At 39.4% G+C, this 19,072-nt stretch overlaps 1 protein-coding gene across 4 annotated transcripts in view; it reads right to left on the reverse strand.

Annotated features, from left to right (window-relative positions):
• Positions 1-19,072, reverse strand: part of OSBPL8 (oxysterol binding protein like 8) — a 135,400-nt gene that overhangs the window by 13,845 nt on the left and 102,483 nt on the right. For all 4 annotated transcript variants that reach the window (XM_070755749.1, XM_070755750.1, XM_070755748.1 and 1 more), the window contains 8 exons: positions 18,735-18,833; positions 14,490-14,586; positions 14,169-14,267; positions 11,134-11,231; positions 10,369-10,458; positions 3,762-3,898; positions 3,050-3,235; positions 828-915 (listed from right to left, as the gene is read on the reverse strand). In XM_070755749.1, coding sequence (XP_070611850.1) covers positions 828-915; positions 3,050-3,235; positions 3,762-3,898; positions 10,369-10,458; positions 11,134-11,231; positions 14,169-14,267; positions 14,490-14,586; positions 18,735-18,833 — 894 coding nt within the window. The remainder of the gene's footprint in view (positions 1-827; positions 916-3,049; positions 3,236-3,761; positions 3,899-10,368; positions 10,459-11,133; positions 11,232-14,168; positions 14,268-14,489; positions 14,587-18,734; positions 18,834-19,072) is intronic.

Raw genomic sequence — 19,072 nt, forward strand, 5'->3', positions numbered from 1 at the left:
AAGAAAAAAAAGCTATATAAAGAAAAAATGGGCATAGCTAGAAAAAGGTTATATCTAAATATCAGGTTGAATTATAATTAACAAATTATTAAATAAAAATATTGTTTGTATAGTACAATATACTGTACATTTTACAAATATAAAGCTTGGAGCCCAGAAGAAAAAAAACTGTAAGAAAAACAAAAAGGCATAAACTTTAAAATAACTCCTGCAAGCAGTCCAGAGGTTGGGCTCCTCATAACAGTATAATTCACTTGTCAAAAAGTGGCTATTTCAAGGGAATTCCCTGTCCCTAGAGTAGTGCTTCTCAACCCATAGGTCGCGACCCCTTTGGGGGGTTGAACGAGCCTTTCACAGGCGTCACCTAAGACCATTGGAAAAGACATATTTCTGATGATCTTAGGAACTAAGACACTGCTCCTCTATCCGTCTCCAGGCAGGTCCACCCACATGCAAATAGACTATGCAAAAATAATACCTGTACCATGGGAATTTCTGAGCATGCACAGAAGTTGAATTTCTGGCATTGCGCATGCATCGCCATCTTGTTTTTGAGGGTTTTTTTGCAATTTTGTTTTAAAAAATTTGGCACTGTGCATGTATAGTGCAAGCGCACTCATGAGGCATAGCCATGCAGCACAAGAGGAAGCGAACTGGCAGTGAGGTAAGTTAGAACCTACCCCTGAGTTTCCTAATAATTTTATTATTTTATGGTTGGTGGTCACCACTACATGAGGAACTGTATTAAAGGATCAAGGTTGAGAACCACTGCCCTAAAGAAATCTCAACTTTTTAATGTAGTAATAAAAATAAGGCCAAGAACATACCATTGGTGTACGATGTCTTACTTTGGTTTGAATAATGCCATCTTTTTCAAACTGTATCATGTCATTCAGTGGATCCCATGGTCTTGTACTATACACAAAAAATGTGTACACACTTTAGATAAAGTAAGTGAGATGATTAATATGTCAGGCCCATTACTTTCAGTAAAGCAATATTTATAGTATTTTAAAAATATAGCATTTTATATAGATATTTGGCTGTTGTTAGATGTTGTTGGTCAACCTGTAATAAACATTTCCTCATCCACCCTTGTGAATGAGGCAGTCAAATTTGTGTGCATTACTGAAGCATATGCATGTACAGTGATATCTCATCTTACGAATCCCTCGTCATACGAACTCTTTGAGATACGAAGCCGGGGTTTAAGATTTTTTTGCCTCTTCTTCCGAACTATTTTCACCTTATGAACCTGCTGCTGCCACTGGGATGCCCTGCCTCCAGACTTCCGTTGCCAGGCGAAGGCTCCCCTTGTTGGGAAACCCCACCTCCGGACCTTCCATTGCCAGCGAGGCGCCCATTTTTGCGCTGCTGGGATTCCCGAGGCTCCCCTCCATGGGAAACCCCACCTCCGGACTTCCGCATTTTTGCAATGCTGCAGGGGAATCCCAGCATTCCAGAGGTGTGGTTTTCCATGGAGGGGAGCCTCAGGGGAATCCCAGCAGTGCAAAAACGGGCACTTTGGCTGGCAAAAGGGGTGAATTTTGGGCTTGCACACATTAATTGCTTTTCCATCGATTCCTATGGGAAACATTGTTTCGTCTTACAAACATTTCACTTTACGAACCTCGTCCCGAAACCAATTAAGTTCGTAAGACAAGGTATCACTGTATATGTCTTCATAGAGATACACCAAGCTGGCTTCCATGGGTAGCTCCAGCACAAACCCACAGCTGGGACAAATATGTAGCTATGTTATTTGAGAAGCTCTGATGTCTTCCAGGGGGTGTTTTTCTGCAGATAACACCTCACAACACAAGTTGTAAGGTTTGTTTGTGAAGTTGGGCTGTAGGGATCGAAAGAGATTGTTGCAAGAAACCTCCCTGCCTTAACTGCTTGAATCTGTAGCAAGATTGGCGGTTACCAACCTCCCTGCTGCAAAGAAATCTCTCTACTTGAACTGTTTCAACCTGTGGCACAAGTTATGGTAGTTGAGGACATCGATCTACCTTTCCTGCATGTAGAATGGAGAGCAGTTCAAGAATTCATGGCAACCATGGTAAACATGGACCTGATTCAATTTATCTCTGGCCCAACTCAGTTGAGGTCATACATTGGATCTGGGCAATGGTGACACAATCTGGAATTGGAAAACATTACCATCAGTTATGGACAGATTACTCCATGTTTTCCTTAGAATTCTCTGTGACTTCACACACTTTTCTACTTAAGAACCTTAAAAACAGGGAGACTGTTTTTCCGAGCTTTTTTAGTTTGTTTACTTGGAGGCATTTCACTAATTCACTGATGATGCTATCAAGTTGGGTAAGGAAACATCAGCAAGCAAATATCCAAGCAAATTGGATCAGAGAGACCAAGGACTCAAGAATTCCAACCTGAACTACTTGAATTCTTTCAGCCAGAACTGTGGAAATGGAAAAGTGCTACACCTACACAAGAAAATTTTCTTGAAGGATAAAAGCTACTCCTCTCTAAACCACCGACAAATTATATACACTGGTACAGTACCTCTACTTATGAACTTAATTCGTTCCATGACCAGGTTCTTAAGTAGAAAATTTTGTAAGAAGCAGCAATTTTTCCTGTAGGAATCAATGTAAAAGCAAATGTATGTGATTGGGGAAACCACAGGAGGCCCTGTTTCTTCCCAGGAGATTCTTGGAGAGTCCCCACAGACTGGTTACAGTTTTGGAGGTTCGGGTTTATGAGTGCAAAATGGTTCTTGAGAAGAGGCAAAAAAATCTTGAACACCTGGTTCTTATCTAGAAAAGTTCATAAGTAGAAGCGTTTGTAGGTAGAGGTACCACTGTACTTGGTTTATATTATATTTAGAAGGAACATTCTAATCACAATATAGAGCTTTGCTTGGTTTTTTGACTGATACAGGTAGAATAAATATTACAGAAACAATATGTGATGGAAGATATGTATGAGCCAAGTGGTAATGTGTATGTAATTGAACACCCACACACACACGTTATTATCTGCAGAAAAGGGGGGGAAACTCTTCTCCTCCAAGACTTACTCTGCATAACGGTAACTCCATTCTCCTGTAAGTGGATCTGGCTCAAATAGTCTACAGACCCACACTTCATCTAGCGCCTTCCTTTCCTTGGCAGCTTTCCTTTGTGCTTCTTCGAGAATAAATTTTTCTTGAGTTGCTTCTGTTTGGTCTTTATTATTTATAGCTCGAGTCACATGTTGCCAAAGTCTAACCGGTAATAATAACAAGAGTAAAAAGGTCAGATACTGGGGAGAAGAGCTTTGCTGGAAAAAAAATCCTTTGTTGTATCATTAGAATAAAGGTCTAATACAATTATAATATTTCTCCATTGGCATCTTACTTTCTTGGAATTTCTTTTCAATTCATACTCATCAATACAATCCTAGGGCAGATATACAAAGGTATCAACCAAATTATGCCTCTAAATAAACATAAAAAGCCCAAATTAAAAACAACAAAGAAAGCTACAAAAATTAATTTAACTTGAAATAAGAATTCTTTCTTAAAAGGATAAGAAAACTTATCCTTTTTGCTTTATTCTCTAACCTGATAAACCGGATCTTAGAAGGCTAGAGGGAATATAATAGAACACCATCTTTATTCAAACACATCTGCCATAGGAGCCATTTTTATGAGGGCATCCATAAAATGCTCTCAACTTTCTAAATGTGTCCAAGAAAAGCTTAGGACCTCTGCATAATCAATCAGAAAAAAAGTTTTAGAATGAACTTACTTCTCTGATTCAAAGTCACCTTGTTCCTCAAACTTCACTGTGTATCTTCTTAATCTGTGCTGCCTGATCTCAGGTGTTGGATTCCAGAATGTCTCTGAAGCATCTGTCTTCTTATCCCTAATAATAACTTCACTGTCCTATAATGTTAACATATTGGATTACTTGAGTAGGCAAAGCATTTTTCGAAGTCAGGAGAAACAAGAGTTCCTTCAGAAAGTCACTTTTCACAATTAAAAGATTTGTACTACGGCTGTTTGGCAAAAATAGTCAGGGACATCTGAAAGTCGTACTTGATATTCTATTTCCTTATTTTAGCTCCAATCATTTGAATTAAAGTAATGAATTTATTCATTCTCAGTAATATTTTGTGCTCAATTACTTTTTTCCACTGGAATTTGGTTTTATTTGCATGTGAATCTCAACACATTTCTTCAAATTTATTGGGCTACAATGAAACATATGAATGTCTGTGGAATTACTATACATTAAAAACATAGCTTTGTAATTAGTAATAGGATGGGAGAACAGCCAGGAATATCAAGACTCTATAAATTTTTAAAAAGCTAATGAAAAAAACATTTTTGTCTTATTGCAAAGACAACTATATGAATTCAGACTGGAATTATCACATTCTGGAGTAATAATTCTGAACTGAAGCACTGTCTAAATTGAAATATTATGAAAATCTGTTCATTAACTGTAGTGTAAATAACATAATGTAACATAAATAAAAGCCCATCAAGTCAGCTATTGCCTAGCCATTGATATTAATAATAATCAAAATGCTTTATCACTTCAAGATGAGATGAATTAAAAAATTATTAGTGCTTCACCTCATGCTCTTGTTCTATTCCCTGCCTGCCACCCATATTTAAATGAGGGTTTTTTTCAGAATCTTCCATGTTCTTCAGAACATTCTTCTTATCGCATCAGCAGACCCTCACATAGCGTATTTCTAGATTTTCACAATATTTTCTGGTCTATTTTTCTTTCCAACTAAAATTTGCTTTAGTAAAAATCCAGTTATACAAAAAAATAATGATTAATGTCAATAATTATTTATTTTGCTTTAGTGTTATATTAACAACAATTTTAGCTAGTTTGAAGAATAGCATTATATATTTTAAGAGAATAGGTCTGCCAATGGCTATTCATGTCAAGTTTTTACTCTCTCCTAGGCTAATGTAAATTGCCTAGAGTTCTATGATGCACTAAGAAGTGGTATGGAAATCTAAATGCTATTGCTATTTATTGTGTGTTTAATATCAATCCATTGTACTCTTATCAGTTTTATGTTTCTTTATTTGATATTGTATTACTGCATGGTAAGGACAAGAAAGCTTGGAAGCATTTCCATTTATTTATTCATATGGCAGACCTATAGCAAATGAGTGAATTTGACTTCAGAAGTTTAGTGCTGGTCTAGTCAGATTTCTGAAAAAAGTATAGAAAAATAAAGAAAAGGCTGATGCATATGTCATAACCAGAAACAATGTATATTGAACAATTCAAATATAAAAATACTACATATATCAAAATACAGTGGTATCTCAGTACTCATCAGTAATTGGTTTTGGGAGGCATTACAGTGATAAAAACAAGAAGTACCAAATAAATGATATGATCCTGTCACCCTTTGTTTTGACTAGAAGAACAGTTCAACTTACCTGAACGGTCTTTTCGATGCACTGCAAAGAAAGTCCAACATGGGTAATACTTCAGCATGTTTGGCAGGGACTGAGTTAAATTTTAGTATACAAAACAGGCTCCATCCCCCCTTAGATGCCCTAGTGGGCCAGTCAATAAAAAACGTAGGACTAGTGTAATGAATAAAGAATAATTTATTAACCACAAGTAAACCAGTTAACTCCTTGACTCAAACTAAAGGTTCAGGAAAAATATGCAATCATTAACCAAAACTCTGCGCACCTGGGCCTTAAGAGGAAGAACGGCCAGGTGGGTTTGGGCTCTCCTTGCAGTGCATCGAGAAGACTGCTCAGGTACGTTAAATGGATCTTCTCCACTGCACTGCTATGGAGAGTCCAACATGGGATATACCCAATCATATTAAACTAGGGTGGGAGAAGGTTGTACCGGGGGTGCAGGATGAACGTACACCCTTTGTAGTACTCTATGCCCAAAAGCAGCTTCAGCCGAAGCGTAAGAGTCCAGGCGATAATGTTTAATGAAGGTGGTGGGGGCGGCCCAAGTAGCCGCATGAAAAATTTCTTCGATGGGAGCCTGCATAGCCCATGCAGCCATGGTAGCCGTGTTCCTGGTAGAGTGAGCTGTGACCCCCGTTGGTAGGGGGGGTAGATAGTGCCTCATAAGCTGTAGTTATTTAGGAACGGATCCACCTGCTAAGGGTCTTGGATGAAACTCTGGACCCCTGAGACGAAGGGAGGAAAGACACAAACAGAGCTTCTGACTTCTTGAATGGTTCTGTACGATGAACATACACTTTCAGGGCTCTACGAACGTCCAGTTTGTTCCATTGCAACTCCAAAGGATGCGATCTGTGAGTGCAAAAGTCTGGTAAGATTATTTTTTGGGCAAAGAAAAGATGTATTAACTTTGGTGAGAAAGGCTGGATCCAGGCATAGTACCACCCTGTCTGGGAGGAAGATGCAAAGGTTAGGTCTTATGGATAAGGTGGAGAGCTCAGATACTCTCCTAGCTAAAGTAATGGCCACCAAAAAGGCCATTTTAAAGGAGAGAAGCTTTAGTGAGATATGGCATAGTGGCTCAAATAGCGAGTTGTAAGGGCCTGTAGGACTAGTGGTAGGTCCCAGGTAGGGAAACGGTGAATGGTGGGGGGACGGAGATTAGATGCCCCACCAGGGGAGGGAACGCTTGACCTTTGTGATAATCAAGACAATCCTTCTGGAGTGGCTGATACATGCTCTCTGGAATGGGAGCAGAAACCACTGCAGTGGTCTGGTGTGCAGTCGGGCCCAGGGGATAATATCTATACAGGAGAGGAACATCCCCAGCAACTGAGATAGGAAAGCTAGTGGTACTATCCTTTGTTGTAGTGCATGTAGTACCATGGACCTGATCCGCTCCCGGTGGTCAGGAGAGAGGTAAACCTTGCAAATTCTATGATGGAGCCCAAATGAGGAAGATGTGTTGTTGGGGTCAGATGACTCTTCTGGTAATTTATAGGGAAACCATGTCTTTGCAGGGTTTTGATGGTCTGTTGAAGGTGTTTGCGTGCCTGTTGTGGACACCTGGAAAGGATGACGATGTTGTCGAGATATGCCATCAGTCTCATTGAGCGTGTTCTGAAGTCCGCTGTCAGCACATCGAGTATCTTTGTGAATGTTCTTGGCACCAAGGACAGGCCGAATGGCATCGCCTTGTACTGAAAATGGGGCCCCTGCAGACAGAAGCGAAGAAACCCTCTGTGGTCTGGATAAACCGGTATGTGCAGATAGGCCTCCTTGAGGTCTATAGATGTTAGCCAGTCGTGCCGTCTGACGGAGGCTAGGATAGTCTTTAGTGAATACATTTTGAAACACTGGTATCATACGTAAAGGTTTAGTTGCTTGAGGTTTAGGATTAACCTGCAACCGCCTGAGGCCTTGGGTACTATGAAAATGATTGAATAGTAGCTCTGGCCCCTTCTGGCTGGTTGGGACGAGTTCAATTGCTCAGATGCCCAGAAGGTGCTGAACCTCTAGAGTCAGCATGTGTCTCTTCTGAATGTCTAGTACTTTTGGGAAGTTTAGGAATCTGGATGGAGGAGTGCAAAGAATCTCTACTCTGAGGCCTTGAGCTATGGTTTGCAAGGCCCAGGTGTCTGAGGAGATGAAATGTTGAAGACGGACTCCAATGGGAGACTTGGTGAGTCACTTGGACCTATGGTAGCCTCTGTGTTGTTGCTCTTGAATGGTCGTCTGGACTGTTGGAACTGCCTGTTTCTGTCAGTGAAGGCAATTCTGTCCGATCTGTAAGTAGACTAGCCATAAGCCCCTGCTTGGTATGGGCAAAAAGGCTGTGAGGCGGCCGTGCCAGCGTCAGATCGAAAGGGCTGTTGTTGCTGGTACGGGTTCTGCCTCCAGGTTCATCTTGGGAGAACCTTCTTTTTGTCCTTATCCTTGATAAGGACAGAGTCTAAGGATTTTCTGAAAAGCTTTGACCCCTGAAAGGGTGCAAATGCCAACCACCAATTTCATTTGGTCTCTGCTTGCCAGGAATGAAGCCAGAGCAGATATCTGGAGGACAAATTGGCTGCCAGGGAGTGAGATGCCAACTTTGCTGCTGTCAAGGTGGCATCTGCTGAGAACTCTGCAGCCACTAAGACCTTATTGATGTCTTGGCGTAAGCGCCCATCCTCTGGTCCTAATTTGGAAAGCATGTCTCTGAGCCATAGAATGGAAGCCCTGTTAAAATAGGAGGCTGCAGAGGCCGCCCTGAGGGCCCAGGTGGATGTCTTGTGTGACTTTTTTATCATGTTCTCCGCCTTCTTGTCATCGGGCTTCAATCCATTTGCCATGTCAGATGGAGCTAAGGCCATGGAGACTAGGCTTACCACAGGAGGATCCACGGTTGGAAATTGGAGTAAAGTTTCCATCTCGGGATCAAAGGTATAGAACTTTCTCTCTGAGGCCATTGGGCCCAATGCCACTGCTGGGTGCTCCCAGGGACGTTTAACATTGTCCAGGAAGATAGGAGACACAGGTATGTTATCTTACTCCTTCTGGGGTTCTGTAAGGAGTCGAGTGGCAGGTTGAATGCCTACTGAAGGTTGCTCTGGTTGACTAGCATTGTCCAAAGCCAGGATCTGTTCGGCTTTATGCAGCAAGATTTGAAAGAGGGTAGGTTTAAAGAGGCCTGTGAAGGCTGGCTGATCTGAGGGGGTGGCCTCATCCTCTGAGAGGTCATCGTCCAGTTCACTCCCTGTTTCTTGCAGCCCTGGGTCCTCGTTGAAGGAGTCATCGGGGGAATGTGTTGGAGGTGGGGCTGCCCAGACATCTCTACGCCCAGGCCTGGATGGCGTGGCATAGCATACTGTTGTGCCCCTGTGCCAACCCCCTGTGTATAGACTGTAGCTATCATCTCTTGAATGGCTGGAGACATAGCTTGCCAAGTTTCCTGGGGGTCACGTAAGACAGCTGCCGTTGGGGTGAAGGTGGCAGATGATACCGGGGGCCTCTGGTTACCTTGATGCTGAAGCCAGGTCTGCGGAGGCAGGCCTAGATCAGTTCTCAGAATATCCTGTCCCTTGGGAGACCAGTCCCTCTCGTGAACAGATGTGGCTATTTCTGGGAAGGCGGGGGGGGGCATTGGAATCAGGAGGCCCAAGTGCTGCCCTGGGGGTAGATTGGTGGGGAGGTGGCTGAGGCTTGTTTTTGAGCCGCCTCCAGTTGCCCTTCCAGGGCCTTGATCCTTTTTCTCAGCCTCTTTAAGGGCTGCAAATGATGAGCCTTGGATTTAGATTTGGTTCCTTGGCCTTTTTCTTTGGCCTTGGACCTTGTGGTATCGGAGGGGGGGGCTTGTGCTTGATCAGCCATTGTTACTTACACACTCACAGAGCAGAAAGGAAGCTGTTTATTCACTTCGTAACGGTAAGAAAATGCGATCGCAAGATGGCAACCGTGAGTGCACTCGCGAGTTTGCCTTGTTGGTGCCCTCCAATAAGGTTGCTGTCACTAGGAGAAATAGGCCTAGAAAATGGTGGGCGTTCCTTCGCCCCGCCTCCAAAATGACAGGTGTGACACTCTCGGAATGTGAGGATTACTAGTGACTCCTTATGGCCTGGCCGAACGGCATCAAGCCAATCCTGTGGCCGGCGCTCTGCTCCCCGTCGTCTCTCCCCAAACTGAATCTCTGTAGGCCATCTGTTTGGTGCTCGGGATGTTTCTTGCCCCTTCCATCGCTCCTGAAGCTGCGAAGACGAGGGGGAAATGGGGGGGCTGTGAGGCACACGTTGCAACACGGAGGCCTGGGGAAGAGCAGCACTGATTTCCCTGTGCGTGGTCTTTTGGCTCCACCAGGTGTGTCCTGCAGGACAGTGGCCTGGACCCGTGGTTTCCTGGCTTCAGGGCGGTACTCCTCAGAGCAGAGGCCCCCAACAGGAATGCAACTGATGTCCTGGTGAGTTGGAAGGCGGTGGAGGAGTAAAGGCCCCAAGATTCGCCCTTTTATCTACCCCCTGCAGCAAGACTTCTTCCTAGAAGAGAAGGGAAGAAAAAACAAAGACAAAAAATCAATTTATTATTAATGTAAATTTGAGGACAGAAGAACCCAGCATCCCTACACTATGATTGAGTTTTTGAGACTGGCCCACTGGGGCATCTAAGGGGTGGAGCCTGTTTTGTATACTAAAATTTAACTCAGTCCCTGCCAAACAGGCTGAAATATTACCCATGTTGGACTCTCCATAGCAGTGCAGTGGAGAAAGGGTAGCGAGTCACAAAGGAACTGACAATGACAAGTTCTAGCTTTGTGCATCGAGTAACAAAAAACAAGTACAGGGACAAAATTTTCACATCAAAATGCATAGATTATCAAATTTGATGAGTTTCAAAGCAGTTAAGTACCAAGGTACTACTGTGTACCCAACATTTAGAAAATGAAACAAAGCCAAACTTATTTTACTTACCCAATGGCCTTCTAGAGTGGCTAGAACTTCTTTCCCCAGTTTAATTTTTCCTATTATTTGATTTACATTTTCATTGTTCCCCAAAAATGGCTATAAAAAAAGTGAGATTTTTCTTTTTAAAAGCTGTGTAATATTCAAAAACTTAAAATTAATAATTTCCCAATGCTCATTTTATAAAAAGAACAAGGAAACTATTAGAAATTCATAAACTATTGCATCGAATATTAAAGTGGAAAGAACATTTTATTGAATTAGTTCTCCCCTCACAGCTACTACACAAGTTTGTGGGACAATCCAGAGACGCCATGAAAGGAGGACTTGGTGAAAACATATTTTCCGGAAATCTTCTGGCAATTTTCTGAAAATCAGTTCTTAGAATCAGATGACTGTTATTAGAATGTCCAGGGCTTCTCCAAATGAAGGTTTTGAACTAAATTGAGTACCGCCAACATTTTTAAAAAAATATGGCAACAAATTACATACTTCATTTGTCACATAGAGTTAGTGCAGATCATAATGCTGCCGGTACTATATGAAAATAACATGATTCTGAGAACTAGTAGAGATATTTTAATTGATTTATTTTGTATTGTTTTAATCAGCAAAATCTTAGGTTATTGCATATGCTTCAAAAAGGGAAAGTATTCATATTATATATAGTAAGACAAAGCACAAAGAATTCAAAGAACAAAATTTTTGAATAGTAAGCATCTGTTCATTTTTTAATTTTAAAATTTCTAATGCATTTGAAAAGATTCTACTAACCTTTAGCTTGAATTCAAGAACTGCACTGTATCCAGTTTTCTCACATGCGATGCTAACAGTTCCCCCGAGCTCCAAAGTCATTGTGCCATATAGAATCCCTATAAGATCAGTTGGGGTTTTTTTTGTTGGAAAGTATTCTTATATTGGATATTTCTTTTCTACAAATAAATGACTATGATATACCAAAGTCCCAAACCATTAATTACTATGTAAGAAGATGTAATTAGTTGTAAGTAACATTACTATAGAAAGTTTGTCAACATAACATCACCGGAAAAGGTAGTAAAATCAGGACATTCTACTAAAGAAATAAGGATAAAATAAGACAGTCACAAAAAGTGCATGTTTTGATAATTTCAAATAATGATTTTTTTTCAGGTAAAATCCATTAGTAAAACCTTCAAATAATCAAAGTGTGAAGTACTTCATACTTGAAGTATGAAATTCCTTTTCAGCAATTAAATTAAATATTGTCTAAAAGACTATTCATGGTTCAGAAACCCAGAATTCAAAATTAACAATTCTGCATTTAAAGATAATAGAAAAGTAAAAGTATTTTCCAAATCACATAAATTAAACAATCACTTAATTCTAATCTGTCTGAGGGGAATAATCTCAGACAATGCAAAAATAGTTAACTCAACTAGTTGGGTGTCATTGAGAAGTTATGCAAAATAAATTTAGCTTTTAGAAATGTATGAAGAACATGTAGAAATGAAACATGTTCATTTCCCACTAAAATAAGTTTTCTAAGCAACACAAGTTTATTTATTTATTATTTAGTACATTTATATAGCTGCCTATCTCACATATGTAACATATGGCGTCTGTAATATGGTAAATGATTTAGCTTTACTAGATAAATGGTCTAAGCAATGGAAACTGCAGTTTAATGTTTCCAAATGTAAAATAATGCACTTGGGGAAAAGGAATCCTCAATCTGAGTATTGTATTGGCAGTTCAGTGTTGGCAAATACTTCAAAAGAAAAGGATTTAGGGGTAGTGATTTCTGACAGTCTCAAAATGGGTGAACAGTGCAGTCAGGCGGTAGGGAAAGCAAGTAGGATGCTTGGCTGCATAGCTAGAGGTATAACAAGCAGGAAGAGGGAGATTATGATCCCACTATATAGAATGCTGGTGAGACCACATTTGGAATACTGTGTTCAGTTCTGGAGACCTCACCTACAAAAAGATATTGACAAAATTGAACGGGTCCAAAGACGGGCTACAAGAATGGTGGAAGGTCTTAAGCATAAAACGTATCAGGAAAGACTTAATGAACTCAATCTGTATAGTCTGGAGGACAGAAGGAAAAGGGGGGACATGATCGAAACATTTAAATATATTAAAGGGTTAAATAAGGTCCAGGAGGGAAGTGTTTTTAATAGGAAAGTGAACACAAGAACAAGGGGACACAATCTGAAGTTAGTTGGGGGAAAGATCAAAAGCAACATGAGAAAATATTATTTTACTGAAAGAGTAGTAGATCCTTGGAACAAACTTCCAGCAGATGTGGTAGATAAATCCACAGTAACTGAATTTAAACATGCCTGGGATAAACATATATCCATCCTAAGATAAAATACAGAAAATAGTATAAGGGCAGACTAGATGGACCATGAGGTCTTTTTCTGCCGTCAGACTTCTATGTTTCTATATGTGATTCTTTGGAACCTTTTTGACACACGGGTGGAACCACAGCAATGTTCCCAATTCTTAAAAATGCCACATAGTCTAGAACAGGGGTGTGATGGACAAATACGTCACACACAGGCCATGTCCACCCCAGCTCTGTGAAGGGGAAAACATTACAAAACACCACATGATGCCACAAATTTGACAGCTGTGGTCTAGAAGAATGCCTTGGTGAATGGTAACAAAGACCATTTGACTTAGGTAGTCTCAACCCTCTAACGTCCCTAAAGCTATTTTGAAATTTTTATAAAGCTAATAAACTTTATTATAGGTCTATGTGAAACTGAGAAGTCATAAATATCTACAAACACCTCAAATCCTGGACATAAATTGTTTCAACTTATACCCTCACATTATTGCATCTGTTCGAGTGCCCACAGCCATAATTCAATGCCTGATGAGGGAGAAAATTGCCTCTCCTGCCTCCCAGGAGGCCCTCTTGAGGCCAGAAATGGCTCATTCCCCCACTTCTGGTGGGCCTGGTAGGCCCATTTTTCACCCTCTCCAGGCTCTAGAGGCTTCCCTGAAGCCAGGGGGGGGGGATGCCTTCCCCCTCCCCCTGGAGGCCCCCCGGAAGCCAAAAATGCTCTCCCAGAGCCTCTGTGAGTGCCAAAAATCAGCTGACCGGCGCACACATGCATGCTGGAGCTATGCTAGGGCAACGGCTCACATGCCAGCAGATATGGCTCCCCATGCCACCTGTGGCATCCATGCCATATGTTCACCATCACTGCTATAGGGCACTGCACACTAGAACAACTAGTGAGTTTTCGGAGAGGGGCGGCATACAAATCCAAATAATAAACTAGACACATGGACAGTTTTGCCCTGAATGCCTTCACTCTGCTAAACAACTAATTCTCACAACACTGTCAGTTTACTAAGACCGTAATTACTATTATTCTTCTCATCCTTCCTATTACCTGCCACTTATGACTATAACTACATTGCTTGTATTTTTACGATTTATATTGTTGTTTGTTTCCTAGTATGATTTGATTGCTTATTAGCAACTTATGATTGTGTTGTATCTTATGGTTCTTGATGAATGTATTTTTTTAAATTTTCACTGAGAGCATATGCACCAAAGACAAATTCCTTGTGTGTCCAATCACACTTGGCCAATAAATAATTCAATTCAATTCAATTATTCATTGTTTGCTTATCTGCCCCTGTAAAGGAAAGATGATTCTTCTGCTTGTTATAATAAACCACTTGCAAGAACACTTTATTTTTTTTCAAGACTGATGTTTAACAAGTAGAAAATTGGTCCCAAGTATTGTCAGAGGCCTGATTGATAAGCCAAATAGGTATTTAAAACACTTAATAAAACAAAATACCTTTACAGTGTGCGTATGGCATGGTCATTACATAGTCTTCTCCTCTGTTTAGGAACATTAGTCGCCCTTCACCATCCAGAATGGCAGATAATGAATTTCCTGAAATACAAAAATGAAAGACTCAAAAAACTACATTCTAAAAAATGAAGACTAAAGAATTGTCATCTCACAAACTATGTAATCACTTAAATTATTAATTACTTAAAAACAAATACCCCCTATTTTAGTAGTGAAAAAAATCAACTGCATTCATCATAAAATCCTTCACAGAGAACTTATTTTTGTATTTCCTGAACATAGTGAAAGCTTTTAAGCACTTACCATAAAACTTGGATTTGGCCAAAATATTAGCACTAAGGCAAAATCCATCTTTTCGATTGCTTACATAGAAGGCAGATATTGGAGGATGATGAGACACCTGTTAAAAGCAATAGTGCAAGTTACTTGCTGTGAAAATCAGTAGAAATAAGCAAAGGATGTAAATTCTATAATAATTTAAGACATCAATGAAACACGTCCCAAAAATATTGATGAAAGCTACTTTGTTTAAAACATTTCCCTTGACTACAGGTAGGTTAGTTGTGATTCTCACATATCTAATTGTGCTTGCATTTCAGGCATTACTTGTTTTCAATTAAATCACTAACTAACATCTGTATTTATTCATGCACTTCAATAAACAAACCCATTTTCTCAGTTTAAACTGAATGTTCAACATAATTTACAGTTTAAAACAAAACAAAGTACAAATACAGAATCAAGTAAATACAAATCCTTATAATGCTATGCTGGTTAAACAGAAATATCTACAGATTTTCTGAAGGCAAATAAACTGATGCCTAAAACAGTTTTCAAATGAGTCAGGCCCAGACAAGATAACTCCTTCTTGCTTAAAAGTCTATGCTGATCAATTGGTCCACATCTTCACCCAAATCCTCAACAAATCACTAGAGATGTGATATGTTCCTTCTTGCTTCAAATGATCTACTATCATCCCAGTGCTGAAGAAGCCCTCCATCAAGGAACTGAATGACTACCGACCAATTGCTCTAACATCTGTAGTTATGAAAAGCTTTGAAAGGCTAGTGATGTCTTACTTGAAAACCATCACGGATTCACTGTTAGACCTCCTGCAATTTGCATACTGAGCAAATAGATTGATAGATGATGCTGTTAATATGGCTCTGAACTACATCCTACAACATCTTTAATCTCCAAAGACCTACGCTAGGGTCCTCTTTGTAGACTTTAGACCAGCATTCAATACCATTATACAGAACACTCTTCTAATTAAACTAAATCAGCTAGACACTTGCACACTTGTAAGTGGATCACAAGCTTATACTATAGAGCACAGCACACCAAGACAACTAGATCCAAGAACAGTTTTTTCCCCAAACGCCATCACTCTGCTCAACAAAAAATTCCCTCAACACTGTCAAACTATTTACTAAGTCTGCACTACTATTACCACTAGCTTTTCCTCATCATTCCTATCACCGATCTCCTCCCACTTATGACTGTATGACTGTAACCTGTTGCTTGTATCTTTAAAATTTTTATTAATATTGATTGTTTCCTGATTACTTATTTGACCCCTATGACAATCATTAAGTGTTATATCTCATGATTCTTGATAAATGTATATTTTCATTTATGTACACCGAGAGTATATGCACCAAAGATAAATTCCTTCTGTGTCCAATCACACTTGGTGAATAAAGAATTCTATTCTATTCTCTTCTTATATCACAGCACATGAAGGCAGAATCTGTCTTAAATATGATGTACAAGTATTGACTGTACACATGTGCCCTGATATATACAGGGGTAGACAAAAAAATGGAAACACCTTGAAAAATCAAATACAGCCTCAATTCTCTGAGTTATTGATTCATACAAATTGTGAATTGTTTCCAAAGGAATTTTAGCCCATTCTTCAGTTAAAGCACCCTCCAGTTCTTTTAGAGACGATGGTGGTGGAAATCGACTTCTTACTTGAATCTCTAAAATCGACCATAAATGCTCAATAATGTTGAGGTCTGGTGATTGTGGTGGCCAGATGAGATGCTGAATTTCATTAGAATGTTCCTCGTGCCATTCTTTAACAATTCTTGCTCTATGGATTGGTGCATTATCATCTTGAAAGATGGCATCCCCCTCTGGAAATAGTTCTTGAACCATAGGATGAATTTGGTCAGCCAAAATTCATAAATAGTGATGGCTGTTAATTCTTCCATGAAGGGAAATCATTGGCCTGGTGAATTTCCAAGAAATAGCACCCCAGATCATCACTGGACCCCCGCCATGTTTGACGGTTGGGAGAACGCAGTCTGGATGAAATGATTTTTTTGGCTGTCTCCAAAGGGTAAATGATGATTCGTCAGAGAAAAACACATTTTACCACTGCTCAAGGGACCATTTCTGATGGTTTCTACACTACTCTAAACGCTTTGAAACATTTGTCTTTGAGAGCAGAGGTTTTCTAATTGCAGTTCTTCCGTGGAATCCAGATTTGTGAAGCTCCCTTCGAACAGTTTTTGTGGAAACTGGGTTCTGTATGTGTCTATTGAGCTCTGCAGTGATTTTAGGAGCTGCGGTCTTACGATCCGCTCTAACAATTCACTTTAGAGTCCGACAGTCTCTCTCAGTCAACTTCGACTTTCGACCAGACCTGTGCTTGGTGGAGAACGTTTTCCCTTCTCTTTCAAAAGCAGTCATTACTTTTGAGACATTACCTCTTGAAATGCCAAACATTCGGGCACTTTCTGTTACACTAGTGCCTGCCATTCGAGCACCAACAATTGGCCTCTTTGAAAGTCTGAGAGGTCTGCCATTTCTAGAAGGTTATAACCAATTTCCTTAAATTTCTGGGGGGGGGGAAAGGTAGTTTAAAAAAACATCAAATAACAGAATTAAAAAAAACATTAAAATATGTCACATTTTGATTGAACATGTTCAAACATTATGATGCCAAAAAAAGTGTTTTCCTTTTTTTGTCCACACCCTGTATCTAAGATGATAAGTTTCCTGCTCTTCCTCTGTGAGTAAAAGCTTTTATAAGATTGTTATTTTCGGGTATCCTGTCTTCTTGTAAACAATATTTATACTATTCCCATGCTGGCTCTCCTACTTCTGAGTTAATCCTTTTGCATTTTTATGAATTTGTACAAACATGATCCTGCACTTGAAAAAGGTACCACCACGCTCCTCTGTTTTTACCACACAGATCTGCATCTCCCCTCATCTAATATCCAGAAACCTGATGTCTGCTCAAGTAGATCTTGGATAACTTTTCTACTGTTTTAATTTTGACTCTTCCCCATTGTTGCCTTCTATTATTGATCATGACCTCATTGGTTTTTTGTTGTTGTTAGGAAACTTTATAGCATTGTCATTATTTCTTACAATGTTCTGAGTGTGTTTTGTTGCTATCCTTTGTCACTGGTGTTGTCACTCACTGCCTGGCCTTGAGATTATATTTGGTTTTGACAAAATATTATTTTATGAGTCTTTCTGACATGAGTATTTATTTATTTATTTATTAGATTTGTATGCCGCCCCTCTCCGCAGACTCGGTTTACCTCGATTTCCCATCTGTGGTTTGAGGTGCTTTTCCCAGTCTTTCATATACATACTAAATCCACATAGACCATCTTCAGTCACATGTCCTAATGCCAGCTAAATACAAAATCACATCAGAAAAACTCATAAAATATTTTGTCAAAACCAAAGGGACTAATTTGGGTATGGGCCGAATGCATTAAAAACCAAATGATAAACTTTTCCGCTATCTTTGCACGTTACAGATTATTCTGTATTTCAAATGCCACTGTCAGCAGATAATACGGGAAAACCCACAAATGCATTCAAAGAGTGTTAAATCTATTCCCGTAGCAATAAATGCATTTACACTGATCTTATAATGGATAACATTCCAAATCTTTTCTAGATTAGCTGAGATGGCTGTAGCTCATTTTCAACTATATGAACATCATCACCACAGCAAAATCTGCTCATTTTCATTACCATTTGCCCCTATGTGACTATAATAAAACAATCTGTTAAGACAAAGACAGGAGGGGATGTGAAGTCACACTGACTGCTGTAATATTCAGAGTGATTGGCAGGCATCTTTCTGTTATTCAGTGTGTAAAACACTGATAGCAGAATAATGATAATTGCTTAATGACTGCATGATTTATTTAACAACTGCAGTAATGGCAAAAAGGTCATAAAATTGGGCATGACTCACTTAACAACTGCCTTACTTAGCAGTGGAAATTCTGGTCCCACTTGTGACCGGAAGTTGAGGACCACCTGTAATTGGAATCATAGTGAATTCCTTGGCTTTTTAAATCATTCTAAATAACATGAAAATGCAGCATACCTAAAATAATGGTTACTTCAATCTAATTAATAATTTTAGAATAGGGCAGGAACAATTTTTTTTTAAATCATTATGGTATTGTTTTTGAGTTAATGTAATCAACTGTAAATGTTGAAAAATGCTGGTATAATTTTTCACATATATTTCACATATTTTTTATTACATTTTCACAGTACCTGTTCAGCAATATAAAAAGTCTTGCTGTTTGTTTTTGGATGAATCCATAAACAACGAAAAGTCTCACCAAGTATAGGATTGTAAGGTTTTTTAAGTCCCTGAAAGATAGACAATATTTGTAATATTATATATATATAGGAAATACATTCTAATTCCAAGAAAGTTTAATAAGCAAAACAAGCTTTCATAAACAAAAACATTTTGAAGACCCTAACAAATTGCTTACAATTATTGTATTTACTTAATGGGAAATTGCCTCCACAACCCATTAATTTTAAACTAAATGGGAGCATTTTACTCTACAAATATGAATAGACGCTGCTGAAAACTAAGGACT

Source organism: Erythrolamprus reginae, chromosome 6 (assembly GCF_031021105.1).
Source record: "Erythrolamprus reginae isolate rEryReg1 chromosome 6, rEryReg1.hap1, whole genome shotgun sequence".
Taxonomy (NCBI): domain Eukaryota; kingdom Metazoa; phylum Chordata; class Lepidosauria; order Squamata; family Dipsadidae; genus Erythrolamprus; species Erythrolamprus reginae.